This window comes from Siphateles boraxobius, unplaced genomic scaffold (genome assembly GCF_051911475.1).
Source record: "Siphateles boraxobius isolate OS27281-9 unplaced genomic scaffold, OSU_SipBor_1 35, whole genome shotgun sequence".
NCBI classification, from domain to species: Eukaryota; Metazoa; Chordata; class Actinopteri; order Cypriniformes; family Leuciscidae; genus Siphateles; species Siphateles boraxobius.
The window spans coordinates 12,732,711-12,752,538 of record NW_027508975.1 but is presented as its reverse complement, the minus strand read 5'-3'; the positions used below and the strand labels follow the sequence as shown (position 1 = coordinate 12,752,538).

At 40.4% G+C, this 19,828-nt stretch overlaps 1 protein-coding gene across 3 annotated transcripts in view; it reads right to left on the bottom strand.

Annotated features, from left to right (window-relative positions):
- The window catches only part of gabbr1b (gamma-aminobutyric acid (GABA) B receptor, 1b), a 137,686-nt gene that overhangs the window by 9,165 nt on the left and 108,693 nt on the right, over positions 1-19,828 (bottom strand). For 2 of the 3 annotated variants that reach the window (XR_013190460.1, XM_077196426.1), the window contains exons 19-21: positions 9,709-9,819; positions 9,484-9,577; positions 2,612-2,739 (exon numbers count right to left, since the gene is read on the bottom strand). Coding sequence is in view for 2 of the 3 variants with exons in the window: in XM_077196426.1 (XP_077052541.1) it covers positions 2,612-2,739; positions 9,484-9,577; positions 9,709-9,819 (333 nt within the window). In the remaining variant the exon portion in view is untranslated. The remainder of the gene's footprint in view (positions 1-2,611; positions 2,740-9,483; positions 9,578-9,708; positions 9,820-19,828) is intronic. The other variant, XM_077196427.1, reaches the window with a different exon arrangement.

Sequence of the window (19,828 nt, the reverse complement as noted above, 5' to 3'; positions counted from 1 at the left end):
TTTGTACACTTTTTGCATAATTTGACAAAATATAATGATTGGAAATGTTCCTTTTTTACATTTTCACACAATAAATATTGAAATGGTGTATGACTCTTTGTTTCGATTATCATAACGTAATAATTGTTCTTTTAATAATTGATTTTCATTATTTATGATGGAAAGTGTGGGTGTGGGCCAACATTAGCAATATTTTCATAAAAGACTTCTGAAAAGTAGCACCAATAAATGATGAAGGAATTATAATATGTTTACAAGAACCTTTTTAATGTCACGTTCATATAACAAAATGAAAAAAAAAATACTTAGAGGAGAATAGAAACCAAGAGAGAAAGAAATGAATCGATAAATATTGATCACCAGTCAGTCGTTTCTCACACAACAAGTAAAATCTCATCCAGGCTAGCAAAAAGAAAATGTTTCCTGGCATCAACAGAGGTGATCTTTTTTTGCAGGGTCATTAGTTATTTGGACGGGGCAAAAAGTGCAAAGCAGTCTCTATAAATCGAAGCAGTTTATAGCTGGAGTAACAGCAGTAGCCAGCAGCCTTCACACTTGAATCACACCACGGGCAGAGCATTAATGATGCGACAAAATCAGTATGGTTTTAGTTTAAAATGCTAAATAATGCAAGCAGTAAGGGAGTCCTCATTCACTGCCATTAAATGGAAAAGAGAAACCAGGGTATTCTTCAAAATATCTTGTTTTGTGTTCCACAGGAGGATAAAAGCAACGCACCATGTCCTAACAAGACATGATACGACAGAGAGACACACGATAAAAGGTATCTTTTCCATGTTTAGAGTTTTTTGACCAAACCAGCCGATGGTGATACGCCACAGGGGATTCTATTTTAGAAACGGTTTCTATTTCTACAACCTTGCGGCTGGAACAACAACAATGATAATCTCAGGTATTGATTATGTGCTTTATTTAATGTTAAAAGCATCTAATTTGAGTTTGAAAATCCTTTTGCGTGACATTTATAGCCAAACTGAAAGTGACAATGGATAACTAACCTCAGATCTTGAAAATAAATTAATGGAAACAAGAACATTCAAACTGTGATTATGTATTTATCTATTTCATTGCGAGTGCAGTGTGCTTCCAGAGAGACTCCGCCCACACACTATTCCAATTGGCTGGGATTTTTGACTGATTTGTTATGTCATGTAGTTTTGTCGCATCTGGTGTGGACAGACAAATTGCTTGTCACTGGAATCTTATTGCATCGCGTATGGTTAGGACACGGTGATATGGCTTTGGAACAACATAAGGGTGAGTAAATGATGACACAATTTACAGTGTGTCATTATATATTCATCCTCATGTCGTTTCAAACCCATTTGACCATAAGTTCTTTCGTGGAAAAGGATCTCTGCAGATCTTTTCCATATTATGATAGTTAATAATGATCACAACTGTCAAAATCCAAAAAGAGGGAAAATAAATACCATAAAAGCACTATAACAGCTATCCTGTAAATATATAAATATATATATATATATATATAACTCTATTGTACATTCGATTTCTTGATTTGGGAGTCAAACAAGTCAAAATGTGAGTTTAATAAATCTTATCAGTTTCCTGTGAAAGAGGTGAGCTCTTATTGTCTTTATTATTGTCCTCAAAGCAGCTGAAATTCTAAAAAGTGATGGAGTTTGTAATGACATGACAGATGGCATCTGAAATCATTTCTTTTAGCAGAATGGGCATTCGCTAAGGGCCAGGAGTCAGCCTGCGACTTGGAAAAAGAGAGAGAGAGAAGAGATTAAAATGCAAAATTTGGCCCCTTGCTGATCTACAGTCTTTCCCTCAATTTGAGCTTAAATTGGGTTCAGTGTATAATGGGTAATCCTTGGAGGCCGAGATGGAGAGAAACACACTGCTTCAAATTAAAAGCCTAGAATGAAATAGCTGATTGACAAAAGCTTTGTGCTTCATTTCCAATCAGCCTTCACCATAGAAAACAGACCAGAAGTCTTTATGGTAAATGAAAAGAGATTCCCATGTATTTACCCTCAATACTGAGGGTGTTATCAGCATTGTACGTGCTTCTTTCGTGACGCGTGGGGCCGCACTGAAATGCTAAAGTGGAACAGATGAGCAAAAACAAACATCTTTCAACATTACTGTGGGACCACTTTACTTGAGTTTTCTAAATACTTTAGAGCTCCAGTCTCGTCAAACTGACATGCAAGCTTATTCCTGATGATGAGGGGAAGCTCTGTTCCCTCCCTTTCCCTGTCCTCTGGAAAGCTCTGCGTCCCTGGACAGCATTCGAGATGGCAGGCTCACATCACTTCCATCAAATCTAGCAGAGCCACACTGAAATGCTCAAGGCATGTTCTTACTGCTTATGATTGTGTTGTGACACACAACAGCTCCAGAAGGATGCTGCGTCCAATTCACACGCCAACTCCCAACTAAACTTGAGCAAAGAAAGGGAAAAAAAAACCCCTCTGTGGTGCTATTTCAGTCACGTCAGTCGAACAGTTCTACCTTTTAATTGGACAATTTTTGGGTGACAACTGACATTTCAAATGTCACAGAAGGCGCTCCTTAAAATGTCTACAGGGATTAGTTTAAAAAAGATGAACAGACTCACCGAGACATTGTAGATGGCCATCCCAACAGCTCGATGATCATTTATTTTTTCAGTGGACACAGATTTGGTTTCATAAGCCAGAAAAATGCCCAGAAGCAGAAGCAAACCCTTATAGCCATACACGACACCTAAAAGTCAAAACAGAGACAAATATAACGAACAGGTTTCCCAAACATCCATATTGTTTAATCCCAAATCCAGGGCCGCCGGAGCAACAGGGGCGGGCTGGCTTTTGACCCGGCACTTTTCAAAAGCCCAAGCACATGCGAAAAAGGGTTGAAACGCGCTTTGTCGCTCACTGCCGTTTAAGTGTGTGTTGAATCAGTATGGCTAACATTTCTAAATTTTCATTTAATGTAAGTGAGCTATGCTTCTGATTGTAATTTTGGCTGCCCTTGTAATGGGTCATAACATTGACAATACCTGTGAAGCTAGAATAGCCCTGCTCATTCAAAGATGTGCATTTATTGCGTAGACGGAGCAAGAGCATAACTTAAGTGTCTAAAATGTTTGTGCACAATTCAGTTGATAGATTTTGCCCTCTTTATATAAATGCTGTGAAACTGAATGTACAAAGCAAACTGTAAGCTGAAATAACCACAGCACTGTACAGTAATAAGAGCGAACAGTTTATGTCAATCAGATGCGCCTGACAGTTGCGTTTGTTAGTGTAAAAACAGTAGCACATTAAGGACTCGCTATAGCATGTCAACTTAGCATAGCGTAAAAACGTCAATTTATGAGATCAATACCTTGTTTTTGATCTGTCGAGTGTTTGAAACAACTTCTTTCTGTGACCTGATGTGGCTTCTTTTCATTGAACGAGAGAAAATATTATTTTATAGTATTCTGTGATAGGCTATGTCGATTAGCATTGCGTTAAAAATATAGGTCTAATAAACTGAGGTCAAAATGGACATTTCTAATGATACATTGTATGTCAAGATAAAAAATGATATTACATATGCAGTAAACAAAAAAAAAATTGGAGTCAGTAAGAAAAAAAAAAGAACACTTTTACTCAGCAAGGACACATCACTGTTCAAAAGTGACAGTAACATTGATAATAAATGTTTTTTTAGCAGCAAATCAGCATATTAGAATGATTTCTGAAGTACAATGTGACACTGAAGACTGGAGCAATGATGCTGAAAATTCAGCTTTGCTATCACAGGAATAAATTACATTTTAAAATACATTAAAATAGAAAATACTTATTTAAAATTGTAATAATATTTCAAAATATTACATTTTGAATGTATTTTTGATCAAATAAATGCAGCCTTAGTGAACACCTTTAAGTCTTACTGACACCAAACTTTTGAAAAGTATTGTAAATGATCGTACTATTTATTAAATCAAGCCAAAAGTATCATCAAATTGAAGGATTTTTAAACATTTCGAAAAGTGCTTTAAAAACAATATCTACAACAATGCCAAGAATATACCGTATCAGTTATATTTTATTTGTTACTACTGGCTGTTGCTTGTGTATTATTTATAGTCACCTTCTTCTCTGACCATTAAATCCTCGGTAAACACTGGCGATGTAATGAAGGTAGCAGACAGGGGGGGGGGGGGGGGGGCTTTGCAGATTCAATAATTGAGTGCTTGCTAAAAAAAACGTCTGACTCTCAGATTATCATTTCAAGTCCATTTGGATTTGGATGTGAGCAAAAATGGTGCTATCTAGAGTGTGTGAACTGTTTACTAAGTAATTAGTCCATCCTTTTCCACCAGTTTGATGTATTCAGGCCGATGCAAACATGATAGGTGGACATTATCACACTGACAGGGTAATCAGTCAGTTACAGGTGCTGCCTGCTCTCATGACTTTTGCCTGGATCTGGATATTCATCCCTCATGTTCGCAACACACTATACAATGAGAAAAAAAAATTTGGCGTAGGATTTACTTTTAAACAATTTTCACTCCCAAAATTGCTAGTAAATTTCACAAATGATTACAAAGAAACAGCAAGTAACATTGAATTAAAATGAAAATTTAAAGAAGAATTTTGAAATTGTGTTATCTTGTAAATAGTACTCGAATAATCTTTGTTTTATTTACAACTTTGATCTCAATGAGAACTTTGTTATATTTGTTTTTGTTTGGTTCTGTGCAAATCTCATCCAGATGTTTTATTTTTCTCATCCAGATGTTGTGAAAGGAAGCTGCCTTCCATGCATCCTTGAACTAAATGTCCCATGAAGTCAACCTACTAAACTGTAATGGCAGATTTGTTTCATACAAGTATTTGTATGACAGGCCTGTTTCCAGGCAGCTGTGCTCATTTCTAAAACTCTGTCTGAAGAACACACTGAAGGCTCATTTTAATGACCGTAACTGGAAGAGCAAGGCCGCTCCAATTTGTCTCATAAAGGTAGCAATTAATTTGATTAATTACTTAAACACTTACAAGAAGGAAACACCTGAGGAGAGAGGCTGAAGGTCAAAACCATCTGGGTTCCTTCATTAAATCACTTTCACACAGACACAGGCTCATGGGCTTTATTTCAGACAGCGACTATTTTTTTGAGCCCAACACCATGATGAGGTGTCATGATGAACAAGAGAAGAGAGACATTGTGGCCACTGTTAACGTCCTTTATTTGCATGCACTGTCTGCGTTTTAATATCCGATTCATTATAGGAATTATGCAAATCAGGTAATGATGCAAACATGGCCTAAAAATAACGCTGACCACAATTTGCACGTTGTAATTCCCAATCCTATGGGTCGGTTCTGAGCGGAGGAACCATGTCAAAATTAAGTACACTTTGGCATAATTTTTTAAAAATGTACTTGTTATGGAAATCTAAAATATACTTTGTCATTTCTATTAAAACTTGATTATCATGAATTCCATTTTTAATTAAACATTTTTAATGATGATGTTACAGTTTAGTACATTTTACTAACTTGTATATAATATTGAATAACACACAACAGTTAAAATTGTAATCAAGTACTTGCTTTAGTCAACAATAAGTGTACCTAACCCTAACCCTAACCCTAACCCCTAATTGCTCCAGAGGCGTGCTGTCACATGCCTGTCCTGTCTTGTGTTGCACATGGGTGTTTTGTTATTGTGGGCCATGTGCTCTTGTCCTTGTCTGATCCCTCCCCCTCGTTACCTGATTATTGTTAACGATCCGACCTAATGAGGACTCAGCGGAGAAGAGGGGCCATGCCAGGGACTGTTCACGCTCCGTTTGCCCAGCGAGAGACTGTTCACGTCACGTCTGCCCAGCGAGAGACTGTTCACGTCACGTCTGCCCAGCGAGAGACTGTTCACGTCACGTCTGCCCAGCGAGAGACTGTTCACGTCACGTCTGCCCAGCGAGAGACTGTTCACGTCACGTCTGCCCAGCGAGAGACTGTTCACGTCACGTCTGCCCAGCGAGAGACTGTTCACGTCACGTCTGCCCAGCGAGAGACTGTTCACGTCACGTCTGCCCAGCGAGAGACTGTTCGCGCTCTGTCTGCCCAGCCAGAGACTGAGCACGTCCAGTCTGCCCAGCCAGAGACTGAGCACGTCCAGTCTGCCCAGCCAGAGACTGAGCACGTCCAGTCTGCCCAGTCAGAGACTGAGCACGTCCAGTCTGCCCAGTCAGAGACTGAGCACGTCCAGTCTGCCCAGTCAGAGACTGAGCACGTCCAGTCTGCCCAGTCAGAGACTGAGCACGTCCAGTCTGCCCAGTCAGAGACTGAGCACGTCCAGTCTGCCCAGTCAGAGACTGAGCACGTCCAGTCTGCCCAGTCAGAGACTGAGCACGTCCAGTCTGCCCAGTCAGAGACTGAGCACGTCCAGTCTGCCCAGTCAGAGACTGAGCACGTCCAGTCTGCCCAGTCAGAGACTGAGCACGTCCAGTCTGCCCAGTCAGAGACTGAGCACGTCCAGTCTGCCCAGTCAGAGACTGAGCACGTCCAGTCTGCCCAGTCAGAGACTGAGCACGTCCAGTCTGCCCAGTCAGAGACAGATCCGGAAATGCCCATTTGTGTGGCCGCCAAGGCACTTACGGACTATCTGGAGCGTCTTGCTCGGATCCTGGACATGCCCGTGTCTGCTGTTCCAGAGCGGGAGCCAGTGTCTCCTGTTCCAGAGCCGGAGCCAGTGTCTCCTGTTTCAGAGCCGGAGCCAGTGTCTGCTGTTCCAGAGCCGGAGGCAGAACAAGTGCCTGTTCCAGAGCCAGAGGCAGATCCAAATCCTGTTCTGGAGCCGGAGACAGAGCCAGTGCCCGTTCCAGAGCCGGAGGCAGAGCCAGTGCCCGTTCCAGAGCCGGAGGCAGAGCCAGTGCCCGTTCCAGAGCCGGAGGCAGAGCCAGTGCCCGTTCCAGAGCCGGAGGCAGAGCCAGTGCCCGTTCCAGAGCCGGAGGCCGAGCCAGTGCCCGTTCCAGAGCCGGAGGCAGAGCCAGTGTCCGTTCCAGAGCCGGAGGTAGAGCCAGTGCCTGTTCCAGAGCCAAGGCCTGTTCCAGAGCTGGAGCCAATGTCTGTTCCAGAGCCAGCGCCTGTTCCAGCACCAGAGCCAGTGTTTGTTTCTGTGTTTGTGTTTGTTCTTGTGACTGTTACAGTTCTTGTGGCTGTACCTGAGCCGGTGTCTGCTGTACCTGAGCCGGTGTCTGCTGTACCTGAGCCGGTGTCTGCTGTACCTGAGCCGTGTCTGCTGTACCTGAGCCGGTGTCTGCTGTACCTGAGCCGGTGTCTGCTGTACCTGAGCCGGTGTCTGCTGTACCTGAGCCGGTGTCTGCTGTTCCTGAGCCGGTGTCTGCTGTTCCTGAGCCGGTGTCTGCTGTTCCTGAGCCGGTGTCTGCTGTTCCTGAGCCGGTGTCTGCTGTTCCTGAGCCGGTGTCTGCTGTTCCTGAGCCGGTGTCTGCTGTTCCTGAGCCGGTGTCTGCTGTTCCTGAGCCCGAGCCACCGCCCTGGCCGCCCGATGGGGGGTCTTCACCGCCCTGGCCGCCCGATGGGGGGTCTTCGCCGCCCTGGCCGCCCGATGGGGGGTCTTCGCCGCCCTGGCCGCCCGATGGGGGGTCTTCGCCGCCCTGGCCGCCCGATGGGGGGTCTTCGCCGCCCGATGGGGGGTCTTCACCGCCCTGGCCGCCCGATGGGTCGTCTTCACCGCCCTGGCCGCCCGATGGGTCGTCTTCACCGCCCTGGCCGCCCGATGGGTCGTCTGCTTCGCCCTGGCCGCCCGATGGGTCGTCTGCTTCGCCCTGGCCGCCCGATGGGTCGTCTGCTTCGCCCTGGCCACCCGATGGGTCGTCTGCTTCGCCCTGGCCGCCCGATGGGTCGTCTGCTTCGCCCTGGCCGCCCGATGGGTCGTCTGCTTCGCCCTGGCCGCCCGATGGGTCGTCTGCTTCGCCCTGGCCGCCCGATGGGTCGTCTGCTTCGCCCTGGCCGCCCGATGGACTGTCTGCTTCGCCCTGGCCGCCCGATGGACTGTCTGCTTCGCCCTGGCCGCCCGATGGACTGTCTGCTTCGCCCTGGCCGCCCGATGGACTGTCTGCTTCGCCCTGGCCACCCGATGGACTGTCTGCTTCGCCCTGGCCGCCCGATGGACTGTCTGCTTCGCCCTGGCCGCCCGATGGACTGTCTGCTTCGCCCTGGCCTCCCAGGACTAAGCGTTCTGTCCCTCCCGTCCCGCCCTGGTCTGTCCCTCCGGTCCCGCCCTGGTCTGTCCCTCCCGTCCCGCCCTGGTCTTATGGAGCGTCTGGTAGCCGCTCCGTAGGGAGGGGGTAATGTCACATGCCTGTCCTGTCTTGTGTTGCACATGGGTGTTTTGTTATTGTGGGCCATGTGCTCTTGTCCTTGTCTGATCCCTCCCCCTCGTTACCTGATTATTGTTTGAGTTCTTCCACCTGTCCCCTCTTGATTTGTTCCCTTCTTAAGTCTCCTCTTGTTTGCAGTCTTTGTCGGATCGTTGTCTAATGTTTCCTGTTCCCTGTGATCCTCCTGTAAGTTTCATGTTCTGTTTTTGTTTTATATGTATTAGTTATGTTTTCCCCCTCGTGGGTTTTGTTTTGTGTTTATGTTTTCTTTTGTAAATAAATATAATTTCTCCTGCACTTGAGTCCTCACACTTTTTTCCTTACCTGTTCCGTGACACGTGCGACCTCTGAAATATAGCAATTGTAAGTCGCTTTGGATAAAAGCGTCAGCTAAATGAATAAAAGTAAATGTACTTTAAAGCATGACAAAGGATTTTGAAACGATTGATTTCATATGTAGTTTAAAATAAAACTAAAATTTTACATTATTACAAAGTAATACTTAAGTGTTAAGAAACAGCCATGCATTCATATCTTACTATCTGAAAGTAAAGTGTTTGTTTTTAAAATATACTTATTTACCTAAAAATATACCTTGAAATATTTAAAGTACATTACAAGTGCACATTCAGTATAATTAAACACTTCTCTTTTTTATAAGGGAATCTTCATACTTTACTGAAAATACACTGCATCAGTCCTCCAGTGTGATCAAGATACTTCAATTGGCACATAAAGTGTGCTTGACTACACTGCACATCTGGAGATACTGTATGCTAGTTATAACATCATTTAATCAAAATTGGATGAATATCTGCCAGTATTATCACTAGAACACTTCTGTTTGCTGCCTTCTTTCCACAACAACGACTTCATTTAAAAACGACTGCTGCAGTCCTAAGTCAGCACAGAGAGTGCTGGTTTAAACTGGATTACGGCTGGTCGGTGAATAAAAAGCAGGTTTTTTTGCATTTAAATACTGCACTGTAAAGTCAGGGAATATATTAACTGATAAAATGTAATGTTTGCATTTTACAAAAAAATCTAATCAGAATTGGGTGCAGTGTGAAACGATTCAGAGTCAAACACAGAACGATTCTCACCAAGCCATGTGTTCATCTTCTCTGAACTGCAGTGCTGGAGAAGAGGCTCAATCAACTGATCCACGTCCCCTTTAGGTGCTTCTTTAGTGAACTTCTGCTCAGAGAGAAAGAGAAACGGTTAAATCAAGATTTTGTTCATAAGCACCTTGTGGCAAAACACAATAAATCCAACTGTGTCGTGTTCAAAGAAAACACAGTCCCTGATAGGACGGAGGGCTGCCTTACCTCCACTGTGATGTGCAAGGGGTCCACAATCTGCCAAATCATAAGGGACAGGATGTCGATAACCAGCAGGACCCCCACGGTGGCATAGAGCTTCCAGGGCTCCAGGTGCTGCTGGGATATAAAAACACCACCAATCAACTTTCCATCCAGGCCAGTGAAAGAAACAACTTCTGTGGTGATTCATGACATCATTAGGAGCGTAAGTGCAGAGAGCTTGAAGGGAAAACAATGGCCCATTATCAGGATGCCAATTCAATCCGCCACACGGTGGCTGCTCTTTATGGTTTAAGTAAGGAAACTGTCTTTAATGGATTATAACAAAATCAATACTCGTTCTTTTTTGTAGCGAGGATGGTGTTTGTGAGCAATTAAACATAAAAAGCATTTATTTAAAGAGCAACATAAAAAGCATATGTTCTCTGTGACTCTTATTGTTTATCCTCACTTTTGAGAGCTGATAAACCTCAAACACACCTTCACAACGGCGAGGATGAAAGAACTCTCATATAGCCAGACAATTGATTCAAGGAATTTTCTGGGTTCAAAACAAGTTAAGCTCTCTATATGGCCGGCTACTGATTGCAAGAGAACTTTGACTCATGTCTCTGTTTGTAAAAATGAACAGGAATGTACTTGAACATTTTTATGGGACATTCCAGTGCTTATATCTGGTTTTGCATTGATGTAATTTGTGGGTATATTTTTCTCTTTGTGAACAGATCCTTTCTGGCGTCCTTACACATATCATATGAAACTTACAGGGTTTACTGCTTGGGCATTTTTTTTATTATGAGCAACATGGTCATAACAGAAATTATAATACTGAATATAATTTTGCACAGACAAGATTAGTTATCAATCACATAGTCAGTTTCTAACACACTACTGTTCAAAAGTTTGGGGTCAGTAAGATTTTTTATGTTTTGAAAGAAGACTCCTAAGCTCACCAATTAAGGATGCCTTAATTTGACCAAACATATAGTAAAACAATTTTAAATAACTGTTTTCTGTTTTAATATATTTTAAAATGTAGTTTATTCCTGTGATGACATTACTGGATTACTCTAGTCATCAGTGTCATTCATTTCTTGATTATTATCAGCATTGAGAACAGTTGTGCTGCTTAATATTTTTGTGGAAACTGTGTTTTTTTTAACCATTCTTTCAGGATTCTTTGATGATTAGAAAGTTAAGAAGAACAGCATGTATTTGAAATATAAATGTTTTGTAACATTATAAATACCTTTACTCTTACTTTTGATCAATTTAATGTGTCCTTGCTGAATAAAAGTATTAATTTCTTTAAAAAAAAAACTTTTGAATGGTATAGAGTATAATTAGTCTTGTGGTTATACTCATACAAAGACACTAAATTATTTGTAAGTATATTTTACAAGTCTAAATTATTTTGAATAATCTGAATCTATAACATTCCTTTAATGTCTTGCATGAACTTAAAACTCAAATTATGTATTGTTTTGTGCAGGTGACTTTTTCATGACAATTCATACAATAAAACATATCATCATACAAGTTCACGAGTTTCTCTTTGCTAAAAATAGAATCTTTGTCCCAAATATTTCTTTCCATGTTATGGTTTTTAATAAATGCTGAAACTATTCTTTATTCCATTTCTAACATTTCCCTTTTGTATCCCTGACAATGACTTTGAAGAATCCACTTCAAACAAACTTACTGATGCTCGGTTTGTGTTTGTTTTTAACTTAAAAAAAAAACTCAATAGTGACGAACCAGTCAAAGAAGCACATTTGAAAATGACAAAGCCGTCAATTCAATGCCCCACTGCACATCATAGATCGTTTCTAAATTTTTGAATCCTTTCTTTGTGTAGAAGCAGAGAAAGAGAGAGAAAGAGAGAGAAAGAGAGAGAGAGAGAGCGAGAGAGCGAGAGAGCTCTCCACAGGGAACATGACAAGCTCCTCTCCACCTCTAGATGAACGCTCATGAATACTCAATAATAGGCATTATGTACTTATCCTGAAACCACCCCTCTGTATCTCCTTCTTTGACTCTTAGTTATAATGGTTACTTTTGGCTGTGAAAAATATAATTTTTGTAGGGTGTATACGTTTACTCAACAACGATGCACTAAAAACAGAAAAGTGTACAGACAACAACGTGTCAAAATAATCCCCGTTCACAGGAATCCGCGAAAACAACTAAAAACTTTGTATTATGCTGCCAGGCCAGTAGTTGGCAATCTCACATTGTAAAGAAACACTAAGCGCCTATAGACTGAACACGTAATAGAGTGCCGAAGTTATGACGTCACTTTGTATGCCAAAACGCGTAAGTGAGTTAGCATTTTAGCACTTCTGCTTCCCTCACCCTAAAGTCTATGGGTTTTTTTAATGGGTTTTTGCTAAATCGCCTGAAATAAGGTCTGTGGTCAACAAAGCCTCTAAATATTTTCACGTTTTGATCTATGATATAAAACACACCAGTTATAACCTGCTTGTGTTTTTTTTAAACTTTATTGTGTCTGCTTGTGGTTTTTTAAACTTTATATAGGCTTCAAAATGTATACATTTTGGATTAACTTGTAAAGATTATCTTGATAGACAAAACGTGTAAGGGTCACAACTCTTTGTTTAACACAGATCTTAAATTTAGCGATTTTCCAAAAGTCTATGGGGAAAATGCATAGCTTTTCGATCGAGGGAACCCATGCGCCGCCTACTTCCGAGTTGTCCTACAAAGTGACGTCATAACTTCGGCACTCTATACGCATTCGCATGACGTCACCATTTTCACAAATTTGCATTTTTGTAGTTTACACGGAGACAACAATGGTTTCGTTTTAAAATATTTGCACTTTGAATCCCGTTTTTTAAAAGTTTGCGTTTTCAGGCCCCCAAAACGCTGTTGTCGTGTAAATGAACGGCCACAACACATCAAAAAGATTTCCGTTTTTAGTTAAAAATGGTGTCGTAAAAATATCTAAACATCCCTATAGTGATACATTACCAAAAATAAAATATTAAGAAGATTTTTTAAAGTTGTTTTAAGCATAAATCGAACAAAATTGAATAAGGTTTATGCACAGAACAATAAAAAAGTAAGAAAAATATTCTTTATTCAAGATACTGTCACACTGGGTTGAAACAAAGACAAAAATAAAAGTGCTGGATCTTTTTGCAAGCAGTCTCTTTAAATAAACAAACTCAAAATAACACTATCGGGGTAACAGGAAACAAAAACACCAGAACAACCACAGCGTAGCAACAAGATCAGACAAAGACTGAACCAAAAACACACTGGCCCTGGGTCACAATGCCCATACTATCCATCCTAAAGAGTATGTGACATTAAAATAAGTGTGTCCTAAAGCATAGTATGTTGAAAAGAGTATGTCAAAAGTCCCAGGATGGTCTACTATTTCTGATAGATTTTCGAAGTGTGAATCCGTGCTCACTATAACGGCTAACATTGCCCACAACCCATTGCGTAATGGAGGAGGAATCAGTTCAGAACTACAGACACGAGTAAAAGTGTTAAAAAAAAACTACAAAACATGGTGGATATGTGCGACCAGAAAAGTGAGAGGCTTAGATAAAGGTGACTAGTGACTAGTCAAAGTTTAACCTGATAAAAATATTTATTTAATGTTATCCATGTTATATTTCATCTGCAATAACAATGTGGACTTTTATAAAGATCCGTTTGGCCATTTACTTTTAAATGCATCATTATGTATTTATATGAGGAGAGTGCTCCGCATGAAAGACCTGCGACTGCTGATCAACGTGCTACTGCATTTCTCACCGATACGGTAGGAAATAAAATGTGGAGGATTTTAACTGTGACCAGATGATTGACAGGCCAGTTCACAGTGTCAGGATGCGCCAGAGAGCAACCGTTAAAGATGGAATTTTATGATGTGACTGTATGTCCCAGAGCTTGTGTACTCTTTTGCTACACACTGAAAAGTATGTACTTTTTCTTCACAAAAACAGTACATACTTTTAGGGCGTAGTATAAGTAGGCGAATTCGGACACAGCATGGGACTAAACAAGATAATTAACAGGTCACAGGTTGAACACATGAGGGCGAATCATAAACCGTGGAAACAGAAGAGCATGAGCAAATAAAACAATGGAAACTGAACTGAGAACAGTGCAAAACTAACTCAAAGTCCAACTGAAGCAAAACACAAACACAGATCAGACATGATAGATGCACTGCCATTTAAAGTTTTGGGGTTGGTAAGATTTTGTTATATTTTTGAAAGTCTCTACCCAAGGCTGCATTTATAGGAGCGTTCGCACCGGAGGAACCTTTTTCATAGTTCCTAGAACTATTGGCGGAAGTACCCAGATTTTGGCGTGTTCGCACCGCAGGATCTAGGAACGATTTTAGTTCTAGGAACTCCGAGGAACTAATTTAGCTCCAACTTCAGAGTAGGGGCTAAAACAGCATTATAGGAACTATCCGCAACGTTAGTGTGCACTGATTGGCCGAACGCACGTGAAACACCAGCACCCACCATTTTTTATATTATAAAAATGCCTATATATTTAACCCAGAAACTTACTCTACGAACTTGGAAAACAGTGATAGATGGGCCTCTTAACCTTTACGCTAAGGAGAAAATCCAACGCAACTTTGAGGGGACCAAGCGAAACATGATTATGTATTTCTGCTCAGCTAGCAACACTGGACATCAACCACATGGCATACGCTAATAACTTTTCATTATTTTCTCCATTCTATTTATAACAGTTCTATCTAATAACGTATTAGACAGGACTGTAAACTAACGAGACAAACAGAGAATGTTAGAGCTGTGAGCTGAGGCTCCGTTCTCAGCGCCATCAAAATAAAGGTCCGCCGTGCCATCAAAATAAAAGTCACAACAACAAGCGAGGCTTACGTCACTTCAGAGTTCCTACTAGCGGTGCGAATGCAACCAGGAAAACGTTCCTAGGGGAACCATTAGATCTCGGGGAACCACTCTGGTGGCTAGTTACTAGAAACTAAGTTCCTACAATTACCTGGTGCGAAAGCCCCTAATTTGATCGAAAATAAAGTAAAAACGGTACTATTGTAAAATACTTTTAACATTATTAATGTCTTTATCAGGTAACATGGACTAACCATGATAAATGCTTCCACAGTATTATTAATCTTAGTTACTGTTAATTTCAACATTTACTAATACATTTTAAAATGAAATCTGTTAACATTAAATTAATGGACTCTGTGAACTAACATGAACAATAATTATTTTTATATGCATTAACTAAGACGAATAAATGCTGCAAAAATATAATGCTTATTGTTAGTTCATGGTAGATAATACAGTAACTAACAACTGAGACCTTATTATGTTACCAAAAAATCCAACATACTGATTGAAAGTGATCTTGTGCAGCGTGAGAGAATCTGTGGTGATGGAGTGACTGCTCGTTCATGGGGCTGTACGGAGAGTTCATCAAAATGGGCTCTATGATAAATGTGCTGTTTAAGGATGCTCAAGGACAACAGGGGACCCATCTCTATGAGATCAGACACAGAGAAACAGTGGCCAAGCCAGAGAGGCACTGGAAGTGAGATGGAGATCTAAAGATAATAACAGAAAGAGGAACAAGATATATTATTTATTAAAGATAATAATTCCACTATGATATATTGATCATTCCAGCAGTGTACTGGAAGACCTTGACACGACAAGTCAGCAGAGTAAATTCTTATGAGGCTTTAAAAGACCAGATAGTTCGTTAGAATATTTTTTCTGCTTTAATTTTAAATTTAGTTTATTTCATTTAAGTTTTAGTAATTGATTTTGTGTTTTTGTCTTTTTTAATTCATTTTATTTATGATTTAGTTTGAGTTATTTTAATATAAGTTAACTTAAAATGTTGCCTTGGCAACTAGCCAACTGAAAGTTTTTTATATATTATTTCAGTTACCGTTTATTTCAAGTTACAAAAATAATTTAAGGTTTTAGTTTTAATAACTTTAATTGTAACGTATGGTAGACTGAAGGCAAGTCGAGTTGAAGTGAACTCAAGTGCAGTTATATTCAACAGTGATGAATTGACTTGAACTTAACCCTCTGAGGTTGGCTATCGCGCGGGCGAAAAACACACTTTTTTTCTTATCAGTGCAAAGGAAACTCAAAATACTCTGTTGATTTTGATCTTACATATTAAGTGTTGTACATCATTAGATCCTGATAAGTGTTTTTTTTTGTGGATACTCACAATAATAATAAAGTGTTGTGCTTGTCGCCAAATAAAGAAAAACAAACATGATGCGCGTTCTGCCTTCTCTCTGTCAGTTAAGTCCATTCTGAAACGCGTCCGAAAATTAACTGTAATTCCGCGAATACTTGTCATACAGGCACGAGTGTTTTTCCATGATGAAGCTTGAACTCTCTTCTTTTAAATGAATTAATTTATATAAAAAAACAAATATTCTCAGTTTATGTAATCTGTATGAAAAGAGAGAGATGTCAGTCTTTTTCTTTCCAGCTCATTATACCTGATTACGTGTTAATGTGCCACGCCCACGGAGAGCGCGCGGTATTGAAACGCAAATGATCTAACGCAAGCCATTCAAACATGCCAACGCCCACCAGCTGGATTATAAAACACATCGTGTTCAGTAAGTATCTTACTAGAGCAGTGTACACAGTGTATCCCTACGCTGTGAGGAATAATACTATCTAATAACCCTGGAAAATGTACCAGAAGTGCTGGTAATTTCATTTCGCGGAGCAACGGATCCAGCTGATGTAGTAAGTCATTTATTCTTAAGTGCTTTGTTCTAATCGCGATATTGAATAGTGTCTGACTGTAAACCGCAAAAAGACTGTTTAAATATGAATTGCGTGTCTGTGTGTAGGCTAAATGATGAATGAACGGCACAGGCGTGCGCTTTGTTTACTACAGTTATACAGCGCGTGTCTGTGCCGTTCATTCACTCCCGCACCTACATTAGTAAACGTTATGTTTACATGAACACATCCAAACTATATTGCTATAGCCTACTAAGATGAGTAAAAATAGACTGAAATATGTTGAAATAAAATGTCTGTATAAGCAACAAACTGCAAATTCACATGTATATGCTAATATATCATACACAATATGTTACAAATATTGTAACAAAGACTAAATATGAATGTTTAGACAAGATTTTGTGATTAGTTTTGGATAGATTATAAAGTTTTGACTGTAAAAAAAGAGTATTGAGTATGTCACATTAAATAGGTACGCTTTTGTTCACCAATTTCTGCTCATAGTTAAATATACTATAGTATGACGTTTTGTCAAAAATAAAGTAGGTATATTGAATTATCAACTAAGATGTTATTATAGTGTTTGTTCCAATATTCAAACTAATGAATCCTTACCTTTTTTAATACGTATGATAAAATGTATACTTTTTACAAAGAAATACACTTGAAATATTGTTAAAATTGTAATTGTTGTTGTAATTGTAACCTATTTGTAATTGGTTACAATTTCTAATTGTAAAATATGTATATATAGATAATTTCTTTAGTCCTTGCTTTCTAGGTATGTAGCACATTATCCGGACTTTGTCTTCTCAGGTGTGAACACGCCTCCACGCATATTGCATTTCCAAACAAAAGGTGTCTTATAAAATTTAAATCAATGTATTGTTTTGTGTAAATGATTAGGCAGGATGATTTTCAGATCATTTTGAAGCAAACATTCTAGGCAACAACACCCATTAGTCAAAAGTCTTGTGAACACATATTTAGTATGTGTTTTGTGGCCTTATTTCAGACACTTTAAGTTTTAGTTTTTTCAATAACCACGCATAAACATTATTCTCTAAAAAATACAAACATGTACATACATGTTGCTCACATTTTACGGTAGCCCCGTTTGTGCTATATAGAGTGAATTTACACCTTTGCCATTAACATGTTTATAAATAACTGAAAAAAGCACAAATGTCAGAGCATGTCAGAACACCTCAAGGTAGAGGTCTGCACTCCCGCGGGAGTCCCGCGGGACCCGCGGGTCCCGACGCAAAACAGTGCGGCGCGGGACAAATTTTTAAAGGTCATTGCGGGAGTGGGCGGGATGATGAGGTGCACTTGCGGGTGCGGGCGGGAGGGATCATACGCTGCACTCCCGCAAATTAAATATGAGTATAAAGTAAAATATATAAATGATTAAAGTAGCGTACATAATTTGAAATTGTGAGGGAGATTCTGATTGGCAGCAATAAAAACGTTTTAAGCAGCCTAAACTTGTGAATGTTGTCGGGTAGGGCGGGGCCTAATCTCACGCACACTTGTTTAGAGACAATTCCTTTCCCGCTGCTCCGAGTTCGAATTCGAAAGCTAGTTCAAGTTCAAAATAGACAGCATGGACGAGGAACAGAGCGCCTCTAGTGCTTCAGATAAAGTACTGTTGTGAATATTATGCTGTTCGTAATATGGGACCAATAAATATGTTACCAAGTATTGGTAAGGAATTTTGTGTGCACGCATTTTTTTCCCCAAGACCTTTCGTCAGACAGAGAGTGCGGGCGGGAGCGGGACATTATATCACAGATGCGGGCGGGAGCGGTACTAAAAATGACTAATCTTTGCGGGAGCGGGCGGGAGCGGGACTGAACACTGCGGGAGCGGGTCTGAAAATTGTGTCCCGCGCAGACCGCTACCTCAAGGACCCCAAAAACCCCTTAGACCTCAGAGGGTTAAAGCCCGGGACACACCAAGTCAACGTCAAAGAACTAGCGTAGACGAAAGCTCACTGTGTTGTCGCCTCACATCGGCTGCATCTCAGCCAAAAAGAACAAACCATAAGGACTACTGGCGACCGTCAACTAGCACATGCGTTCTCTGCCTGCGTGTAAGAAAATAACTGCCTATATCAGCAGATATCAATAGTCTATATTTGCCATTTGTGGTGGTCAAGGCCAAGAACAGGCAGGACAGGTAGTGAACCGATTAGAAAAATTTATTTTCTCCAAACAAAAACGACGAAAAATAATATACAGGGGCAGATATAACAAAAGACATCTTCAAACAAAATCCATTTAAAAAGATGGAAGTTAACAGAAACGAATCAGATCATGATGATACAGTTCAATTTCATTTGGACCAGTATAAATTGGGAAACTGAAGCACCGCCTCTCCCTTTGTCTGCTGCCAGTCATTTGAATCTTTGAATCACCCTTCTGTACATTTATGATTTTATTAAACTGATACTCATTGTCCTGTGTTTTTCTTATAAACTTAAAAAAAAGGATTTAAATAAAGTAACCATATTAAGTTAAACTTAACGATAACCAATTTACCCCATGGTAGAGGCCAAAATATGTGAGGTGGGCTATGTACCCGTCACACCATTCAAAAAGTGAAACCGAAACTAGGACTGCAGATATACAACTGTAAACAAAGCACCATTTTGAATATCAATCTTGCCAATCACTTTCTTCATTCCACTCAGCTTGTTATTATGAAAATATTTTGTGCATTTGAATCCTCAGGTAAGATGACGTACAATTATAAAAGCCTTCTGTCTGTACTGTCTTGACTGCTTTGATCGCTTTCATCACTTTTGCGTTTATTCTCGTGCACTGAATCATTTGCTAAGCTGAACAGCCAATCAGAGTTCTCTCTCTCACCAATGGTCAGACAGCAAATCAACATGCTGAATTGGCCCAAAAAAAACAGACAGCATGCGACTAGAGCTAACGGTGAACACACCGTAAAAACTAAGCCAACAAACACTCAAAAATGGCCCGTCATTGCCCGATGGCCGATTTGGTGTGTCCCGGCCTTAACATGGCTTGACTAGAACGGACTTGGACAAGAGCTATAAACAGACACTCACCAACAACAGGTTATGTTAGACAAATCTAGACCCGAGACAATGGAAACATGAGGTCTAAATGCACAAGGACTAATGACATAAGACACACCTGAAAGCAATGAACACAATAAACCAATCAAAACATGACACACGAGACAAAGGAACCCCATGACAAGATCGCATGAAGAACAGGGAAATCACAATGACATAGTTCCTTGATTTGTCATGTTCCTGGTTGTGACAATAACAGGAATACAAGACATGAAAACCTAAACGTAGTTCAAAACCAAAC